Source organism: Taudactylus pleione, unplaced genomic scaffold (assembly GCF_031769625.1).
Source record: "Taudactylus pleione unplaced genomic scaffold, aTauple2 ptg002166l, whole genome shotgun sequence".
NCBI classification, from domain to species: Eukaryota; Metazoa; Chordata; class Amphibia; order Anura; family Myobatrachidae; genus Taudactylus; species Taudactylus pleione.
In genome coordinates, this window is record NW_028286560.1 from 111,314 (window position 1) to 127,361 (window position 16,048).

General features: G+C 45.5%; 1 protein-coding gene across 1 annotated transcript; it reads right to left on the reverse strand.

Moving 5' to 3' along the window:
- Positions 1 to 388: 388 nt before the first annotated feature.
- Positions 389 to 13,429, reverse strand: ADAMTS4 (ADAM metallopeptidase with thrombospondin type 1 motif 4). The gene is made up of 9 exons (XM_088465821.1): positions 12,803 to 13,429; positions 6,994 to 7,329; positions 6,754 to 6,886; positions 6,439 to 6,609; positions 5,993 to 6,279; positions 5,134 to 5,320; positions 4,432 to 4,607; positions 3,947 to 4,122; positions 389 to 2,843 (listed from the first exon to the last, which is right to left on the reverse strand). Exons 1-9 carry the CDS (start codon positions 13,427 to 13,429, stop codon positions 2,417 to 2,419), a joined length of 2,520 nt encoding a protein of 839 aa, XP_088321947.1. The 3' UTR covers positions 389 to 2,416.
- Positions 13,430 to 16,048: the final 2,619 nt, after the last annotated feature.

Genomic DNA, 16,048 nt, shown 5'->3' on the forward strand with positions numbered 1-16,048 from the left:
AGATATGAGAGAGACACATAAGTAAATAGATATGAGAGAGAGATACGAGCTAGATATGAAATAGGGAGATATGAGATAAATACATTAGTCAATAGATAGATGGATGGATATATAATATATATATATATATATATATATGTACACACACACACACACGAGATAGCTAGATAGATAGATAGATGGATAGATATGAGATAGATGGATAGATATGAGATAGATAAGTAAATAGATATAAGAGATGTGAGCTAGATATGAAATAGGGAGCTATGAGATACATATGAAATAGATACATAAGTAGATAGATATGATAAGTAGATAGATCAGCAGGAAATAACACATGACACATGAAGGAGCACACTCTGATTTTATATAAATAGCTTTTAAATAATCTTGTGCATTTTTTACAATACAAAACAGTACAATTATATAAAAAATCATTATTGAACACTGAATTGAGGATTTGTTCTCTGTCCCTTCATGACGCTAACCCTGCACCAGTCCTGAGAGTCCCATCTACATGAGGAGCCCGGTTACCAGCGGTCACACTGCTGTGTGCATGGGGTCCTCCCGCGGCTCCAGTCCGGTCTGTGCTGCGCGTACATAACACGTAGGTCACCATAGATAGATGCCTGGTTTCCGTCACTGTAAGCAGTAGTCTGAGTGGGGTAGTACCTTCTTTAGGAATCCTAACACTTGTTGCATGGGCTGAATAATTGAAAATTGCTCAACATTCAGCTTCAGAGACAGACAAATTTCTACATGCCGATATTACAATCCTATTACACTGTAATATCACTTCAGCCTATTTGTAATCTTAATAACAAAATACCTTTATAATATCTTAAACGCTGTTTTTTTTGGTGGGTGGGTGGGTGGGGCGAGAGTGTCTGAGCTGTGTGCATAGATCTCGGTGTTCTGCAGTTACCCGGGGCTGTTACGCCATCAAAAGTCAAGACAGGCAATAAATCGAAAAATAGATCAAATTTTTGTGCGCACTGAGCGGGATTGAGCTTTACGGTAGAATTGGTGCTCTAAGTGTGAGCCCGAGGTCTCCCGTAAAAGATCGCCACTATAATAAAAAGTGCGCTCGTATTGCCCAGCTTGTACGCCCTACTCTTAAGAATGGGGTAACAGAATAAATATAGAATCGGCTATACCGTGGCTACATATTAGTGATCTGTAATGGACATGTAATTTGTATTTTCCTTGTAACAATAGCACCATTTAAAGGCTTGATGTATCCCTAGCAGCAGGTTTTCGGTTGAGTGTCATTGTCCCACGCTCTTGCCCTCCCACCGTGATGTTGTTTTTTGGATGCTCCTGGCATTTTGTAAAGCAAATTTTCATTTCAATTTTTAGCACCAAGGTTGGCTTGTGATAGGGAGAACCCTATCTAGCACCTCTAGATCGTATGGTGGAAGTGTCGTCATGGACACCTACAATCAAATGGCCCCCGATGGTCTAATATGCTAACGCTGCACCTAAGCAGCACAGTGCATCGGGCTTGGGATTGCTGTGCTCACACTTGCTGTAGCAAAGGGTCCATCAGATCCATTAATCACACCCTCGAGGCTGCCAAAGGCTACTGGGCATCGGGGTAGCTATTGACGAATTCTGAGCACCTTCCCGTGACCTATCAATGTTATCCTTCAACTGGGACGTGGTGTTGGGGATAGCTTCCTATACTCTCAGGATGTTACTCAGGGATCAGTTATCATTTATCCTATTAATTCCATGTTCATATTAAATAATTCGGGTATCCAGACCCTACTTTCAGTCCAAGGTGAGGAGCCAACTCCTCTAACAAGCTACCATAGAGCTTGAGGCATCACACTGCATTGAGCATTTATGACTCCCAAAGTTCTACTGGAGAAGACATTCTGTTGTGGTCCCTTTGATGCCTTAGTCATTGAAAGTCCACAGGGCATAGAAAAGAATGACCCAATAAAACAGAAGGTCAAGAGGATGAAGTCTGGAGAGAAGTCACCAATGGTGGACCAGCCAACCGTACAGGTATATGTTTGACTTAGGAGAGTCTAGTTTGATCCAGGTACAGGGTCCGTTTGATCTACTGAAAAAGGTCAGCCAGTTTGTTTTAGAGTTTTCCCAGTAACGGGTCCGTATTCCCGCTGATCACCCATTATTTACCAGTGTCTGTGTGGCGAACGTTACTTGCTCTAGGAGTCAAGCATAGAAGATAGATCATTAAATGGCCCAACCTGATGATGGACTACAGCGGGCAGCCATAAAATCAGATCTGGACACTTGAGAACCAGCTAGTAAGGTGCTTGCGTCCAGTCCTTATGTGTGTACATAGCTTGAAGATGTATGGTCTTCAAAACACCTCAATGTCCGGCCTCATATAATAAGGCTAGAAGATGCTCTCCGGTCACCAATGCTCCAGTGAAAGTGCTGTTCATTTGGTTCTGAGCTTCCTCAGGATTTCGAAGATCTGTTCTTTCTGCTTCACCCAGTTTTCTTCCGGTTTCTTGGCTTGGGTCAAGCGTGTGGTGGGCTTGGGGACAAAAAAGGTGTACTTGAGACGTGGGGCCTTCTGGTCACTCACTACCAAAGCCTGAACAGTCAAAGGCTCTTTCAGGGGTCCACGTCCTACTATTGTCTCCATGGATTTGGTTGCCCCGCTGTACCGCACGGTCAGCCCTCCTATATTTACATCCACTTCCGACGGCACCAAGATGTAGTTACCATTGAGGGCGTAGGACCCGTCTTGCCGTTTCAAGGCCAGGTAGACACCATCACTTGTGGCCGATGAACCGCTGTTCTGTCGTATCAGTATGTTTGTAGCGCCGGCTGGGATAGTGACCACATCATTGTATCCATACCTGAGGAGAACAAATGTAAATGTTAAGTACATCACGTCTATAGATACTCTCCCAAAAATCTGACCATTTACTGTATATTATTGTTTGGATTGCCTTGCGGTAAGCAGCAATGGTTGCAAAGCGTGCATAAGTGCGTTCTTGGGAGATGTAATCCCTCGAGGCCACACAAGTACAAATCATTTTCTATGTAAGGGGGCTTGTTCTTTTGTAAATTAGGAATGCAATGAGGTATAATCACATTTAACAAAATTTTTTGGTGTAATTCCAGCCTGCGGGAATATCACACTGGGCTTCCTGAACGTTAATATGCACAGAATAAATTGTTCGTTTTATAAGTGTAAACTTCCTGTAGAGCCTCAAGGGGAGGGGTGAGTGTGTGTGTTTGGGGGAAGGGGGGGGTTCAGACTGGAACGCAAGTCAGCCGTAGTCGCTCCTGAATTGCGAAAGAGAAACTAAAAGCGCATACGCGTCCGAATGCAGAGTTGTACGCAGATCCAGGCCGTCCCGGGAAATGAGGGCCTGTTTCAGAGATGTATCCAATGCCGATATTTACGCATTTCAGCGATCGTCAAACTGCGCATGGTCACAGTGCGCACGCGCCAAGGTACATTACCGTTGTCGTTCACAAGGAGGTCTTGTTTGACATTTAGGGATGATTTGGGGGTGGCGGCAAAAATGCAGTCGTGTTGTCACTATTTGCAGGGCATGTCTCAGCATATGACTGCATAATCCCGTACGCAGGAAATTTGGCACCAGTGTCTCCGATACTGCGGCCATTCTGCGCCACCACAGGGTTACTCCGACGGTTGATTACAGAAGGATCTGCTACTACCGCTGAGTATTTGTACGCACTTGCTTGGATCTGCGAAGCCTCCAGTAGGGGTCTCAGTACTAGTGAGAATGCCCTATAACAACAACCCCACTATGCCCCTTCCTTCGGAAGTGGAGACGCAGACGAGCTGCGTACGACTATGCATTGCTTGCCTACGGAACATGTGCAGAGTGAAAATACGCAAGATGTATTCCGCAAATAAACCAGCCGCTAACGCTGCCTCATTATGTCACGCCACTGCAAGACCGAGGGAAATCCAGACAGCTCTCACCTGGGTTTGGCAAAGGATCCGTAGGTCTTCGTGCAGGCGGAGCCGTTTCCTCCGCATACCATGCACTTATCGAATTTCTTCTTTGAGCCAATGACGCGGTCGCACCCGGCGTGTACGCAGCGTCCTTGGACACACACTGAGGTAGAGTCAGGAGTGCACGGTGTTCCATCTGCCACCTGTAGAGGGCGGGGTAAAGCGCCAACGTTAGTGAGTTATAGGCGGGCACCACCATGCCCCAGACCTATCTACCGCAGACCCAATATTCTGTAATTACATATAAAAGACGAGTGATCTATAAACTACGGTCAGTGATATTTGTATAAACACTGGGCTCTGATGTCATCGCTCCTAATCAGTAAGTTGTGATGTCATCACTCCAGCGTTCATTAGGAAAACTCTTTAAATGCTTACAGATGTTACCACCTCTGTTATATGTCCACAGAACTATGGGGGTTACGTGCCCAGTATTTATGTTTCACACTCACCCGTGGTTCCAGCACGTAGTAATATCCCAAGGGGCGTGACTGGCAGGTGAGTTTACACTGATCCTTCTTGGCAATCCCGTTGTAACGTGGTGCCCAGTCCATGGGAGACGGGAAGCCCTTAAAGAGGTCGGTCCTGTGGTTGTACACTGCACACTGCTCCTCTCTGTAGGTCAATGCTGCATAGGGACGGAAGGAGAGGTCTTAGCGCTTCTTAAAGTGATCATACACCTTCAGATGATTTTATTGTACACGCCTTCCCGTTACTTTATCAGGTTAGGATTAGGCAGAAACAAGTAAGGTTGCTTATGTCCATTGCCATTGGATATGGCAGAGATCTACTCTGCTCCCTGAATTGGAATTTTAGCAGATTCGTTATATACCAAGGCAATATAGAGATCTGTCTAGTGTTATAAAGACATTATTAAATATCACAAGATGAAGCCAGATAGGAAAAGGAGCTTTGTAATAATCGCAGGAAGGCATGTATATAAATTAGCATTGAGCAAATTACAGTCGTTTAGAGGTGGAAAATTCATGAAACTAAATAACCCCATTGTAAGAACACACTGAACGTGATGTGGCAGCGGCCCGGGACAAGCCAGGTGCACCACCTCACAGTGCTCCAACAAATGGAGTGAAGATGAATCCTTTGATAGAAACTCTTTGGTGTTCAGTGCAAGAGCATGTCCAAGTCCAACTCACCATTTCCGGAGGGGCATTCCCGGGTGTTGCAGGAGCGATATTGGGTCCTCTTTCCCTCGCAGTACTTGCCACCATTACGCGGGACAGGCTTGTTGCATTCACGGTGAGAGAACTGCACTCCACCGCCGCACGTCCGGGAACACTCTCCGTAGGGACCCCACGAGCCCCACCCTCCGTTCACTGGTGTCTGTAAGGAAAGATGGGTGCAAATGTTCTAAAGACTGCTTTTCCGTGACATGTAACAGATACATAAATGTAATATGACAGCGTAAACTATTCCGTCCAATCACTGCTCTTTCTCATCCTCTCTAATCCACATCATTAATCTCCCAAAATGCCCGGGAGACTCCTGAATTTTTGGATACATCTCCCGGGCTCCCACAAGAGTAAACCAGCCTTCTTGATCCACCCGCTTCACCGGAGAAGTGACATGATTTACGCCATTGCGTTCCTTGCACCTCCCAGCCAGGCCTCCCCCATCCGATAATAAGTATAACATAGTATTGCACTTAGCTATTTACTGTATTAGATCTTTAAGTGAAACACACTGTGAGGGGGATATGTATCAAAGCCTCGTCCAATGCAACCAATCAGCATCTGTCACTTATCTAGCAGAGTCTTTGAAATAACCGTTGGAGCAGTTGTACAAAGCGACCAATCAGCATCCTCCCCTTCAATAGTAAAGCAAAGTATTGAGGGGGTATGGATTTGGCCAGCTGAGAGAGTAGAATGATCTACTGTAGGTTCAACAGAACTGCTAGCACACAGTATAGCTGTATATTTATATACACCATGCCGCCACCAGCCCGTCTTGTGGTCTCCAGCAATGGCATAATACGAAGCAGCGGAATGTACTCACGTTGTAAGCTTTCATCTCCACCACGCTGATACACCGCCCGTTCATGCACGTCTTGCCCACTCCGCACTGAGTCCCGTCCGCCCATGGGAAATGCTTGGTTTGGCACATGAAGTGTCCATCGATCTTGCCCGTACACCACAGAGACGAGCAGGGAGTGTGCAGGTTGGGGCAGTGCCGAGAATCGGAACCAAATGTCAGCTGGCACTGGCGATCAGAGTCGTAATCGTTACCCGGGAAGGGAACTGGTAAGCGGAGGGGAGAGCGAGGCTTATCCAGGAGGCAGTGACCTGTGGGGGAAGGGAAATGTGGTTAACGGCGCGTTTCATGGTTGCTCTGACGTTCCAAGAGAGATGACATTACACAGAGAGGTCTTGATGAAGAACCAGGCCTAACATGTTCACACAGGGGGGTAAAAGATGACTGAATGGCGCGTAGGCGTGACTTACCATGCCCATTGTCCAAGAAGTCGGTGATAAATTTGGCGCTGCAAGGTGACCACAACTCCTCTGGGTCCACGTAAGACATGACCGGTGCCATCATGTGTCGGGTATTGCTAGCCTGGCGGTTGAGATCCGCACATGGCTTCGAGTTGTCATGAAGCATATTGAAGACGTGGCCTACAATATAAACAAGAAATAATCATTCAAAATGAGCACCAGGGTGGCCTAAGACACAGGATTCATACATAGAAATTATTTTTTTATTTATCTTTTAAATAGTAACAAGTCGGTTTAATTTGCAATCAGTCTATATGGTCTTACCGAGCTCATGCGCAGCGGTAAACGCGGACTGCAAGCCGTCATCTTCAACGATGGAGCAGCTGCGTGATGGGTCACAAACGGTGCCAACGTCGGCCATCCCTAAAGTGTCGCACGTGGAGACTCCACAGAGGTTCTGTATACAAAAACACATTTATGAGGTCAACATACGTGTGGCTTATGCACCGGTCTGAGACTGGCTTCTTCCTGAAATCCTGGTAGTGCAAGCGACCGACCACTCACCTGCCTGGTGAAGAGAATGGCTGTATCGAAGTGTTCAGCGTCGTCGCTGGGCTTGTTCAGTCCTTTCTGCCACTCACAGAAGTTCCTCAACATCTCAGCGGCGTTGGTGGTCATCTTCAGCCCCGCATAGGTGTGGGATTTGTCCGTGTGGCCTATGACCACCAGCCGTGTCACTACCACGTTGACTGGGTTCTTCAGACTTGGGTGGCGAAAGAACTTGGCGGAAGCCGCCATGACTGTCAGCAGGTAGCGCTTGAGGCCTGCCCCGTGGAAGGTTGCCATCGTCTCGTCGGCGACAACCAGTGTCTGGACATAACGAGGGACCGAGGCGAAGCGCTGGAGGAGAAGAAAAAAAGCGAAAATCATTTCATGGAGTATCAACACAATAAAAGAAAGAAAAAATAAAAAAAATAAAGAATAGAACTGTTAGCATACAATTTATCAGGCAGGCTTTTCAGAATCTCATGCGGGCCATTCGGCCCTGCTAAATACTTAAATCTGCAGTGTGCCTGTCCTGTATCCAATGATCCTTTATTAATTTGTCCTATCGCCAGCTCCTGGCAGGACTGCGCATAGGGTTATCTCATTTAAAGGCACAGTGTTGCAAGCTGCAGGGCCCAAAACATCTTCTCGGTTTATCTGCAATTTTTGTTTTAATCGTCATCCAAAACGCTGGATCGGTACCTTCCCTCCATATCAGTGCAAATGCGTGATAAGCGAGGGCGCAGCGTAGGGGGGTTCTATGCTTGAAATAGGGGAGGATGCAACAATACAACACACAATCTCATAGATAATGGGCCTGAAATAGTTACTAGGAAAGGCTAGGCAGATACTTCGAGAGCAGAGGACAGGAACGCAGTGTTGCAATGCTGCACACAGTGAGTTATGAGTTTGGAAATGCCTTAATCCCAAGAACTTGGAGAAGGGAGGGGGGCCTGGGAGCAGAATCTGGCTGTATACAACTCTGTATATAAGGATGACATCACTGCTGACATATCGCATCACTGCTACCTCTCACTAGTGTAAGTCATCTGAGCCTATACCCAAACACTGAGCGGGGCTCCCCATCTACCGGCGCATCCCAATGTATCATGATGACAGTTTCCTGGAAGGGTCTCCGGCAGCCGCCTGCTACAGTACGTCTGGTTGTGTAAGGACTTGCGCAAATCCTGTATTAATGGGATGTCCTTGCCGTGTGTTACATAAACAGTGCGTAATAGACATTAACGCATGTGTGTGTATGTGTGTGTCATGAGGGGGGGGGGGGGGAGACAAATGATGGGAACGGCGCGTTCCTTGTAAAATGTCCCATGCAATCCCGGAAAAAGACAAATAAAAATAAAAGTTTAAGTTTGGACTCATCAGCGTTGTACGTCTCTTGCCGTCACCTTGTACGGTTGTCTCTCAGATGGCAATAGGTTCTTGAGATATAGGGCCACTGCCGGGAACTATTAAGTCATCCCCTTCAAAAGTGGAGAAACCAGATCTCCATACAAATAATACAAAGTGCACCATAAAATGTAGGACATTGGTTTAGTTGGAGCCTCTGAGTGGCCTAGCTGGAGATGTTATCTGCACGGTATAGTTACACAGACAAAAGACTTATTTCCTCTCTCTCCCGTTTTCCCCCCTCCATTCATTTCCTGAAGTATCCCTATCCCAGCCGCACGGGATTGTCGCTCATCACAGGATTTTATGGGTGAATGACCTGGACGCTGCTCACCTATTCAGCATTGTGCTGTAACCCTATCCCTGCAAGAGGTACAAAGAGAACACTCTTTCATTCACTGTCTGCGGGGACGGCGTAAGGAACCGTACACTGGAGCCCCGTGTTTGGACTCCTTGAGTGATACCTGGCAAGCGTCCACACCATGTTGTCTACGCTCTTCCTTTGCGAATGTGCCAAGACACTGCCATTGTCATGCCCAGGTTGCAGGACCCCGTAGCAGAACACCAGTTCTCCTCCAGAGGCTTTTTCTGGCCAACGCAACCTACAGGACATCAAAGACATCACAGACACCTTGATAGGCCGCCTGTGAGTGATGGCAGGCAGGAGGCCTAGCGGGGGGTGGGGGGACCGGGCAGGTAACTTGGCCCGAGTACAGATCTGGTCAGCTGCTCTGCGACTTTGTTGCTGCGGCTCCACAAGAGACACGAGCTCTCCCTTTTCATTATCGTCAGCTTATTGGGAGTCAAACAACAAATACAACATTATTAGTGTATCAGATCTCAGGGCTGGGCTGCCGAATCCAGACGGCAAGAGGCGGGGTCGGATTGTGCCGTTCTGCAGTCGCAGGCAAGATCGAAACAAAGGAGCTAGTCTCTGGGCCAGGGACATTATCCAAGTATAGATTTTCTAGGAAACAAGGACTAAAGAGAGTTGCAGAAAAAAAAAAAAAAAAAACTTTTTCGTGGTCAATTATGTGGATCTCTATAAAAATGGGAATAAACACAGGGGGATGGCTCAGGTGGGCGCCATAGGCTAGGGCCGTGTTTGGGAGACCATACCTAGCAAAGCCAAGATGGCTGCTGAGAGGTTATGATGTCTCTGCTCTTTAGTAGTAGAAAGTAAAGGGATGTTTCTAGGGTCTGCTATCGGGCCCAAGTCTCCAAATAATGGGTTCATTGGTTTAAAGCTCTTTATTAGAGCTATAGACATAAACAGATCTCATCCGATTAGTGACACGTCAAATGTATGGTAGCAACAGCGAAGGTAGTGACACTTAGGTGCAAACTGGCCACTAAAACACAGCAACCAATAAGACACTTGCTTTCATTGTCTAACTTGCACCTGATGGATAAAAGCCGATTGCTGACTGGTTGCTGCAGTTCAGGGCAGACTGTACATCAGATTGGAGTCCATCATATTTCATGTCACTACCCAATATGGTAAAGTAGAAATTGCGGAAGATATAACAGAGCTTGGGGAAAGGAAAAAAAAACTACTTGATGGGCTGTGTTATAAATAAGGTTTTCCGTTTTTACTCGTATATCTGGGTTAGACGGAAAATACAGTCTTGGTAACAACCCGTTGGAAAACAGATGATTGTAGGAAAATAGGTTTGTGGTAAAGACATTAACCAACGCAACCTTACATTCTTTGGCTCAGGCCCAGACAAGCCAAGTCTCCACAAAGCTCCCAGAGATGAGGAGATGTCAGTTTTCCGTCTCCCATCAGCCCCCACAGTAGTCTCAGACAGAAACCAGTGGGAGACATCAATGGCTGTAGTCATCAGTCGGCTTTATGGGCTAGTTCCTTCCTTGCTGGAGTGGAATGTCTACCGGTATCCTTCCGCTCATTACCAGCGGCCTTCCGTCTACACCAACCTCGGAAGGGTCCTCCCACCATTCTCACTCCAAAGTTTCCAAACTACGGGGAGGCGCCCTGTTTACTGAGGTCTGTGTTTTTAAAAAAATACCTTGAAAAAATAATGATATTGGAAAATCATCACCAATGGTGTTTAAGTGGAAACTTCATTACCATTGGGACCACAAGTACACTGCTAGACATACAATAGTAGTGTTATGGCCCGCAGAGGCAGCGACGCCTGCACTCGGTCTTAGCAAAGCGTGCCGCGAGTTTTAAAATGTTGACAACTCTGATTGTAGTAAAAACATTTATATAAATTGACTTGGAGATCACTAGTTGGTGAATCTCAATGGATCAATTAGGCCGTGCAAGTACTTCAGAAGTCTAAGCCCAAAACACTTACCTATTAAAAAGGTACTAACTTAGGGGGAATATCAAACCTTCTAAAGAGGCCAGATGGAGAAGTTACCCATAGCAACCAACCAGCTATTAGGTATTATTTCCCCAGTACATTCCATAACATGAGAGCCGATTGGTTGCCAAGAGCAGCCTCTCAACCTATCCTCTCTAGAAGGTTTAATAACAAATACACCTGTTCCAGCTTAACAGAGATATTTGCCGTGGCAGCAAGCCAACGACAGGCTGGCAAAGAGTGGTAAAAGTTCAGCACCAGAGTGACCGAATATGGCAGACGTCCATTGCCCCCTTCGTCAAGGCTCAGAACAGCAGCCAGTCCAATGGATACGGTATTGAAAGATTCGTTTACGCAGTTCAAAGACACCGTACGCTGCATCTGTCCTTAGGAACATCGGGAGGAATGTAGGGCAGGTTGAGGCAGGGAGCTGAGCGGTTTATACCTTTAATCAGCATTAGTTATATGTAACTTAAAACACTCCACTAACCAGATCATGAAATAATCCCTGCACTACCCCTGAGCCCATTCCCTGTGTGTGTTTTAGCCTGAGATGAATGGAAAGAGGCCTCTCATTATCATTCGGCTGCTCTCATCTATCAGATGGTAACGTTTAGATACCAGCCCATTATTGAGAGCCTTGAATAAAAACCATGTCCCTCCATCTTTCTCTCTCCAGGCAGAGAAACGGAGTTTGCATAAGTGCCGCAACATCCCCATGTGTATCATACACTGCGGCAATATAACAATCATTAAATTAATAAACTACAAGACTTCAAAGACAGGTGAAAAAAAACAAAACCCCAGCTTGAGTGGGTCTCTCTATAACTGAACCCTTCGCGGTGAGCCCTGCAGAAGACAAGAGCCCCATTCATGCTCCAACGGACAGAATTGTCCCATCTCCCTTGTCTTATTAAGTTATAATTACCTTAATACGTAAAAACCCACATCTTGGCACCAAGCACTGTGTGCTCTAATCCGTTATATGATCCGTGCAGAGCAGAGGGAGTTTTATGGTCTACCTCCCCCCCCCTCCCATGTGTAGGACCCAGCAGAACTTCAGCTGCTCTATCTGTCCAGTTCTCCAGCCTCTGTGTAACTGAGGACATTTATAGCTTGCCCACATTCCCTTCACAAGCTAATCAGTGTATGGGGGAGCCATATTGCCATCATGATTTAAATGGACAATCAAGACATCTCTTTGAATGCCGCGACCAGCCCACTAGCCTCTCCAAGCACCTCCCCTTGAGTACCAGGCGGCGAGATACAGATGAAAGAGATGTATGCATGCTGACATACCCTGGTGGGGGGGGGGGGGGGAACTTGCTTCAGCCACTAAAACGATGGTAGATGCAAAAAAAAAAAAGACTCCTATGGGTAAATTTACTAAAGTGCAGGTTTTTAGAAGGTACCATCTTCTAGAAGGTACTACATAAAAGATAAGCAGAAACTGACTGGTTGCTATGGGCAACATCTCCACTTCTAAAAAACAGCACTTTGGTAAATATACCCCTTAGTGTGTTCATAAGTCTTGCAATTTGCCAATGGAGCAATGGAACTTGAAAAACAAAAAGTTACAAAAGATTCACTTTTAAATTTAAAATGCATTTTCCCAGAGAAAATAAAAAAGGACAAGGCTGTGGCGGTCAATGACTGGAGCTTGGGGGGGAGGAAAGAATGACGGGCAAAATTCGGTGAATTGGACTGTGGGTCAGCAGCAAGGCACCCGCCTGGGGCGCAAGAGGACTTGGGGATGTCATTATTTCTATGGTGCCTCATGTAGACATGGCAGGATGAGGTCATGTTGGTGTAGAGACGCAGTCAGTTAGTGCCTGACCACTACATAATATCCTTACCAGTGAGTGCAGCTTTAACTAACTGTTCCTGATACATAGGATTAGTAACAACTACTGGAAGAGTTAGCAGGACAGTGACACATATAACCAATGCTCCTAAATTGAGAAAGTCATTATTTATCTTTTTGGCAGTCATGTTACCTTTAAAGTGTAAATCATTCGATGAAAAATGGGTCAGACAACTTTTTGATTTGATGAAAACAGATTTCTCAGCCATGCACATGCTCTTACCTTAGATCTTTTGGATGAGGTTGCCTTGTGCTCTGCATTAATATTATTACGGTCACCGACTTCTCCCATCACTCTCAGGGGAACCTGCGGTCCCACATTGCACATAGGACCGCTGCTCTTCTCCGGCACCTTCTTTCGAACTACGTGTGCCCCAACACCCTCGACGCTGTTTTGTCCTCCACCGTCCAATGGTTGGATGTGATATTCTGTACCCCTGAACTGGAGTACTCCCAGGAGAGATGCACTATTGTAGTTAACCGCGACGATAGATTCCGGGTCGGAATTTACAGTTCCCGTGAAATAGCTGCCAGATTCGGAAAGACCATCGGCGTCCGACTGTCCATTTTTGCCCACGTACTGCACCGTCAAGTCCTCCGCCAGGAAGCTTGGGTCCCTCTCCAAATCCAGCACCAGTTCTTCTCCGAAAGCACGAAGTCGGAAAATTAGGTGGCTGTCCAAGGATGCCTCGTAACCATTTCCAGGCCAGTCAGGCAGCTCCGGGCGGAAGCTTGAGTTTAGTCTTTCCGGAAACACTATTTCCTCCTTGTAACCGGCTTGGGATCTCTCTCCAAGAGCAAGTACCACGTGTACCCAAGTGGTAATAGCAACACTGATGTACAGCATCATTGTACAGCAACTCAACTGCACTCACACAAAAGGATCTAGAATTTTTTTGTTTCTACTGTTAATAAATCTAATGATATAAAAAAAATATATATATATGAGGCTGCAGATACAAAATAAGTATAAAAACTATCAATTGAAAAAAAAAAAAAAAAACTATACCCGAATTAAAACAAAGTTACTTGAAGTCAAGATGATAACGTAATTTTCTTAGGAGAAGTTGGATCTTGAATGTTGAACAAGCTCCTTGGACTCAGCAGATTTCTGGGCAGTCTCTATTTTTTATGTTTTTTTTTTTCCCTCTTCTTAGAAATGATGTTTCACTGTTTCCCTGCCACACGCCGATTTCTCTTGCTTTTAAAGTTATAGCTTGCAAAAAGAGAGAGGGGGAAAAAAAAATAATAAAAACCCCTGGCAATTGAATCCACAGTGGAATAAACCAGATAAAGTCTTGATCTGTGAATCAATTTTTCTTGAGAGAATTTTTGGAAAATATTTGAAGTCCCTTTGCCTTTATTTGCTTTCAAGAAGTTCTCTCTCTCTCTCTCTCTCTCTCTCTCTCTCTCTCTCTCTCTCTCTCTCTCTCTCTGCCTCCTTTCCTCTTGTTCTCCAAACTGACTGATCATTTAGCCGCGTTGCTCTATTTAACAGCTGTCTCAGCGAAGCGGAGATTGGTTGAACTGTTTTTTTTTTTCTCTAAACAGAAATTGCACTGATGTAACTCAGACGCAGTTGGGGGAGTCCAAGCTTTTTTTTTGCTTTCGTCTTCTTGTTGTTTAACTCAGGTTATAAATTATGATTAATATCCTCCTCTTTTAAGAAGAAAAAAAAAAATAGCCAGAGCAAATAAAAAAAAAAAAACTTGTAAAGGAAATTGTTAAGCGAGTATAGGGTTAAGTTGGCAACAGTCCTGGGATATTTTATGAAGTTCAGAAGGCAGCAGAAACAAAGATTGAGGCGAGGAGCCAAATTCTGACACAGCTGTTTTAATGTATGTCTGAGTTGCTCTCATTCGCCTTTCGTTCCCAGCTCGGAATAACTGCGCTCAAACCGCCTGTGTCCCTCTCCTCTTTGTCGCCCTGTTTTCCGCCCTGCCATAACTTTCTCTACAATGAAGATTACTCCGGCGGACCGTACAGGACCACCCAATTGAGAATGGGCTTTTTGTAAAACGCTGGACAACCGATAAACTGTTTAAATGAAATTCTGGATTCTGAACCATATTTCTCTGTCCCTTTGATGAATGCTCTTTTTTATACAATAATTATATTTAGAGGGTCATTTACTAAGCAGTGCTGAAGGGCAAAGACACAAAAGCTATCTGAGATACATTACACTATGGTATGGGGTGGCATAGGGCATATAGGCCTTGGGGAGAAGCCTCTGTCACACTCTACCAATCTTTGCCACCATGTGGGGCTGGCATATGCCCATTTACCCAGATATAGGTGGGTCCGGACATGTTCTTAGCAGTTTCTTTACAGATACAAACAAAAAGTTGACCTTAAAACTGAGCTCTTGGCCAACAGGTAGAGCCACCTTTCTGATAATGTGCCAACACATGTCTACAGCTTCAGGGGAAAAAAAACAAAAACAATTATTAAAAAAAAGCACACAAACATGAAACAGAAGGGAGCCTGTGCTGAATATCCCGTTGTGTTTAGGGAAAGATTTTGAGGAAATGGAAGAAGATTAGTTGTACTGGCATCACTGGCTGGCACTAGTAATAACACCCGTCTCATCCATATTGCTCAGATAATATGTCCCCAGTGATTACCACATGTGACATCACTTCTCCATTTATCTTAAGCGTTTAATCTACTGTATGGTCCTTGTCGCTCTTCGAATGGGTCTTCAAAAGACTGTTATATAGTCAGTCCAGTCTATTACTCTCTCAGTGACCACCATATGAGATATCACTAGTCTAGTGCTATGTTGCCTATGTGACCATCACACACAATATCAATAGCCTTATCCATCTCTCTCTAGTACTATGTCTCTTGTGTGTCCTCAGTGACCACCACACGAGATATCACTGGCCCAGGCCATCTCTCTCTAGTGCCATTTCTCTCGTATGACCTCAGTGACCACCACACAATATCACTAGCCTTGTCCATCTCTCTGTAGTGCTATGTCTCCTGTGTCTCCTCAGTGACCACCACATGTGATATCACAAGCCTAGTCCATCTCTCTCTAGTGCCATTTCTCTCGTTTGACCTCAGTGACCACCACACAAGATATCACAAGCCTAGTTCATCTATCTCTAGTACTATGTCTCCAATGTGACCACCACACGTAATATCACTAGCCTAGTCCATCTCTCTCTAGTACTGTCTCCTATGTGTCTTCAGTGATCACCACACATTACATCACTAGCCAAGTCCATCTCTTCTAGCGCCAGGACTCCTGTGTGACCTGACCACCACACGAGATATCACTAGCCTAGTCCATCTCTTCTAGTGCCATGTGCCATGTCTCCTGTGTGACATGACCACCACACGAGATATCACTATCCTAGTCCATCTCTCTCTAGTGCTATGTCTCCTGTGTGGCCTCAGTGACCACCACAAGAGATATCACTAGCCTTGTACATCTCTCCGTTGTGCTATATCTCTCCTGTGT

Bases quoted from the DNA above. Each gene is read 5' to 3' on its own strand.
- ADAMTS4 (XM_088465821.1), bottom strand. From the start codon at position 13,429: ATGATGCTGTACATCAGTGTTGCTATTACCACTTGGGTACACGTGGTA. The intron at 6,280-6,438 runs GTAAGTCACGCC...CTTCCCCCACAG, and splicing joins CTTCTTGGACAATGGGCATG to GTCACTGCCTCCTGGATAAG. The intron at 2,844-3,946 runs GTGAGAGCTGTC...TGTTCTCCTCAG, and splicing joins GGATCCTTTGCCAAACCCAG to GTATGGATACAATGATGTGG.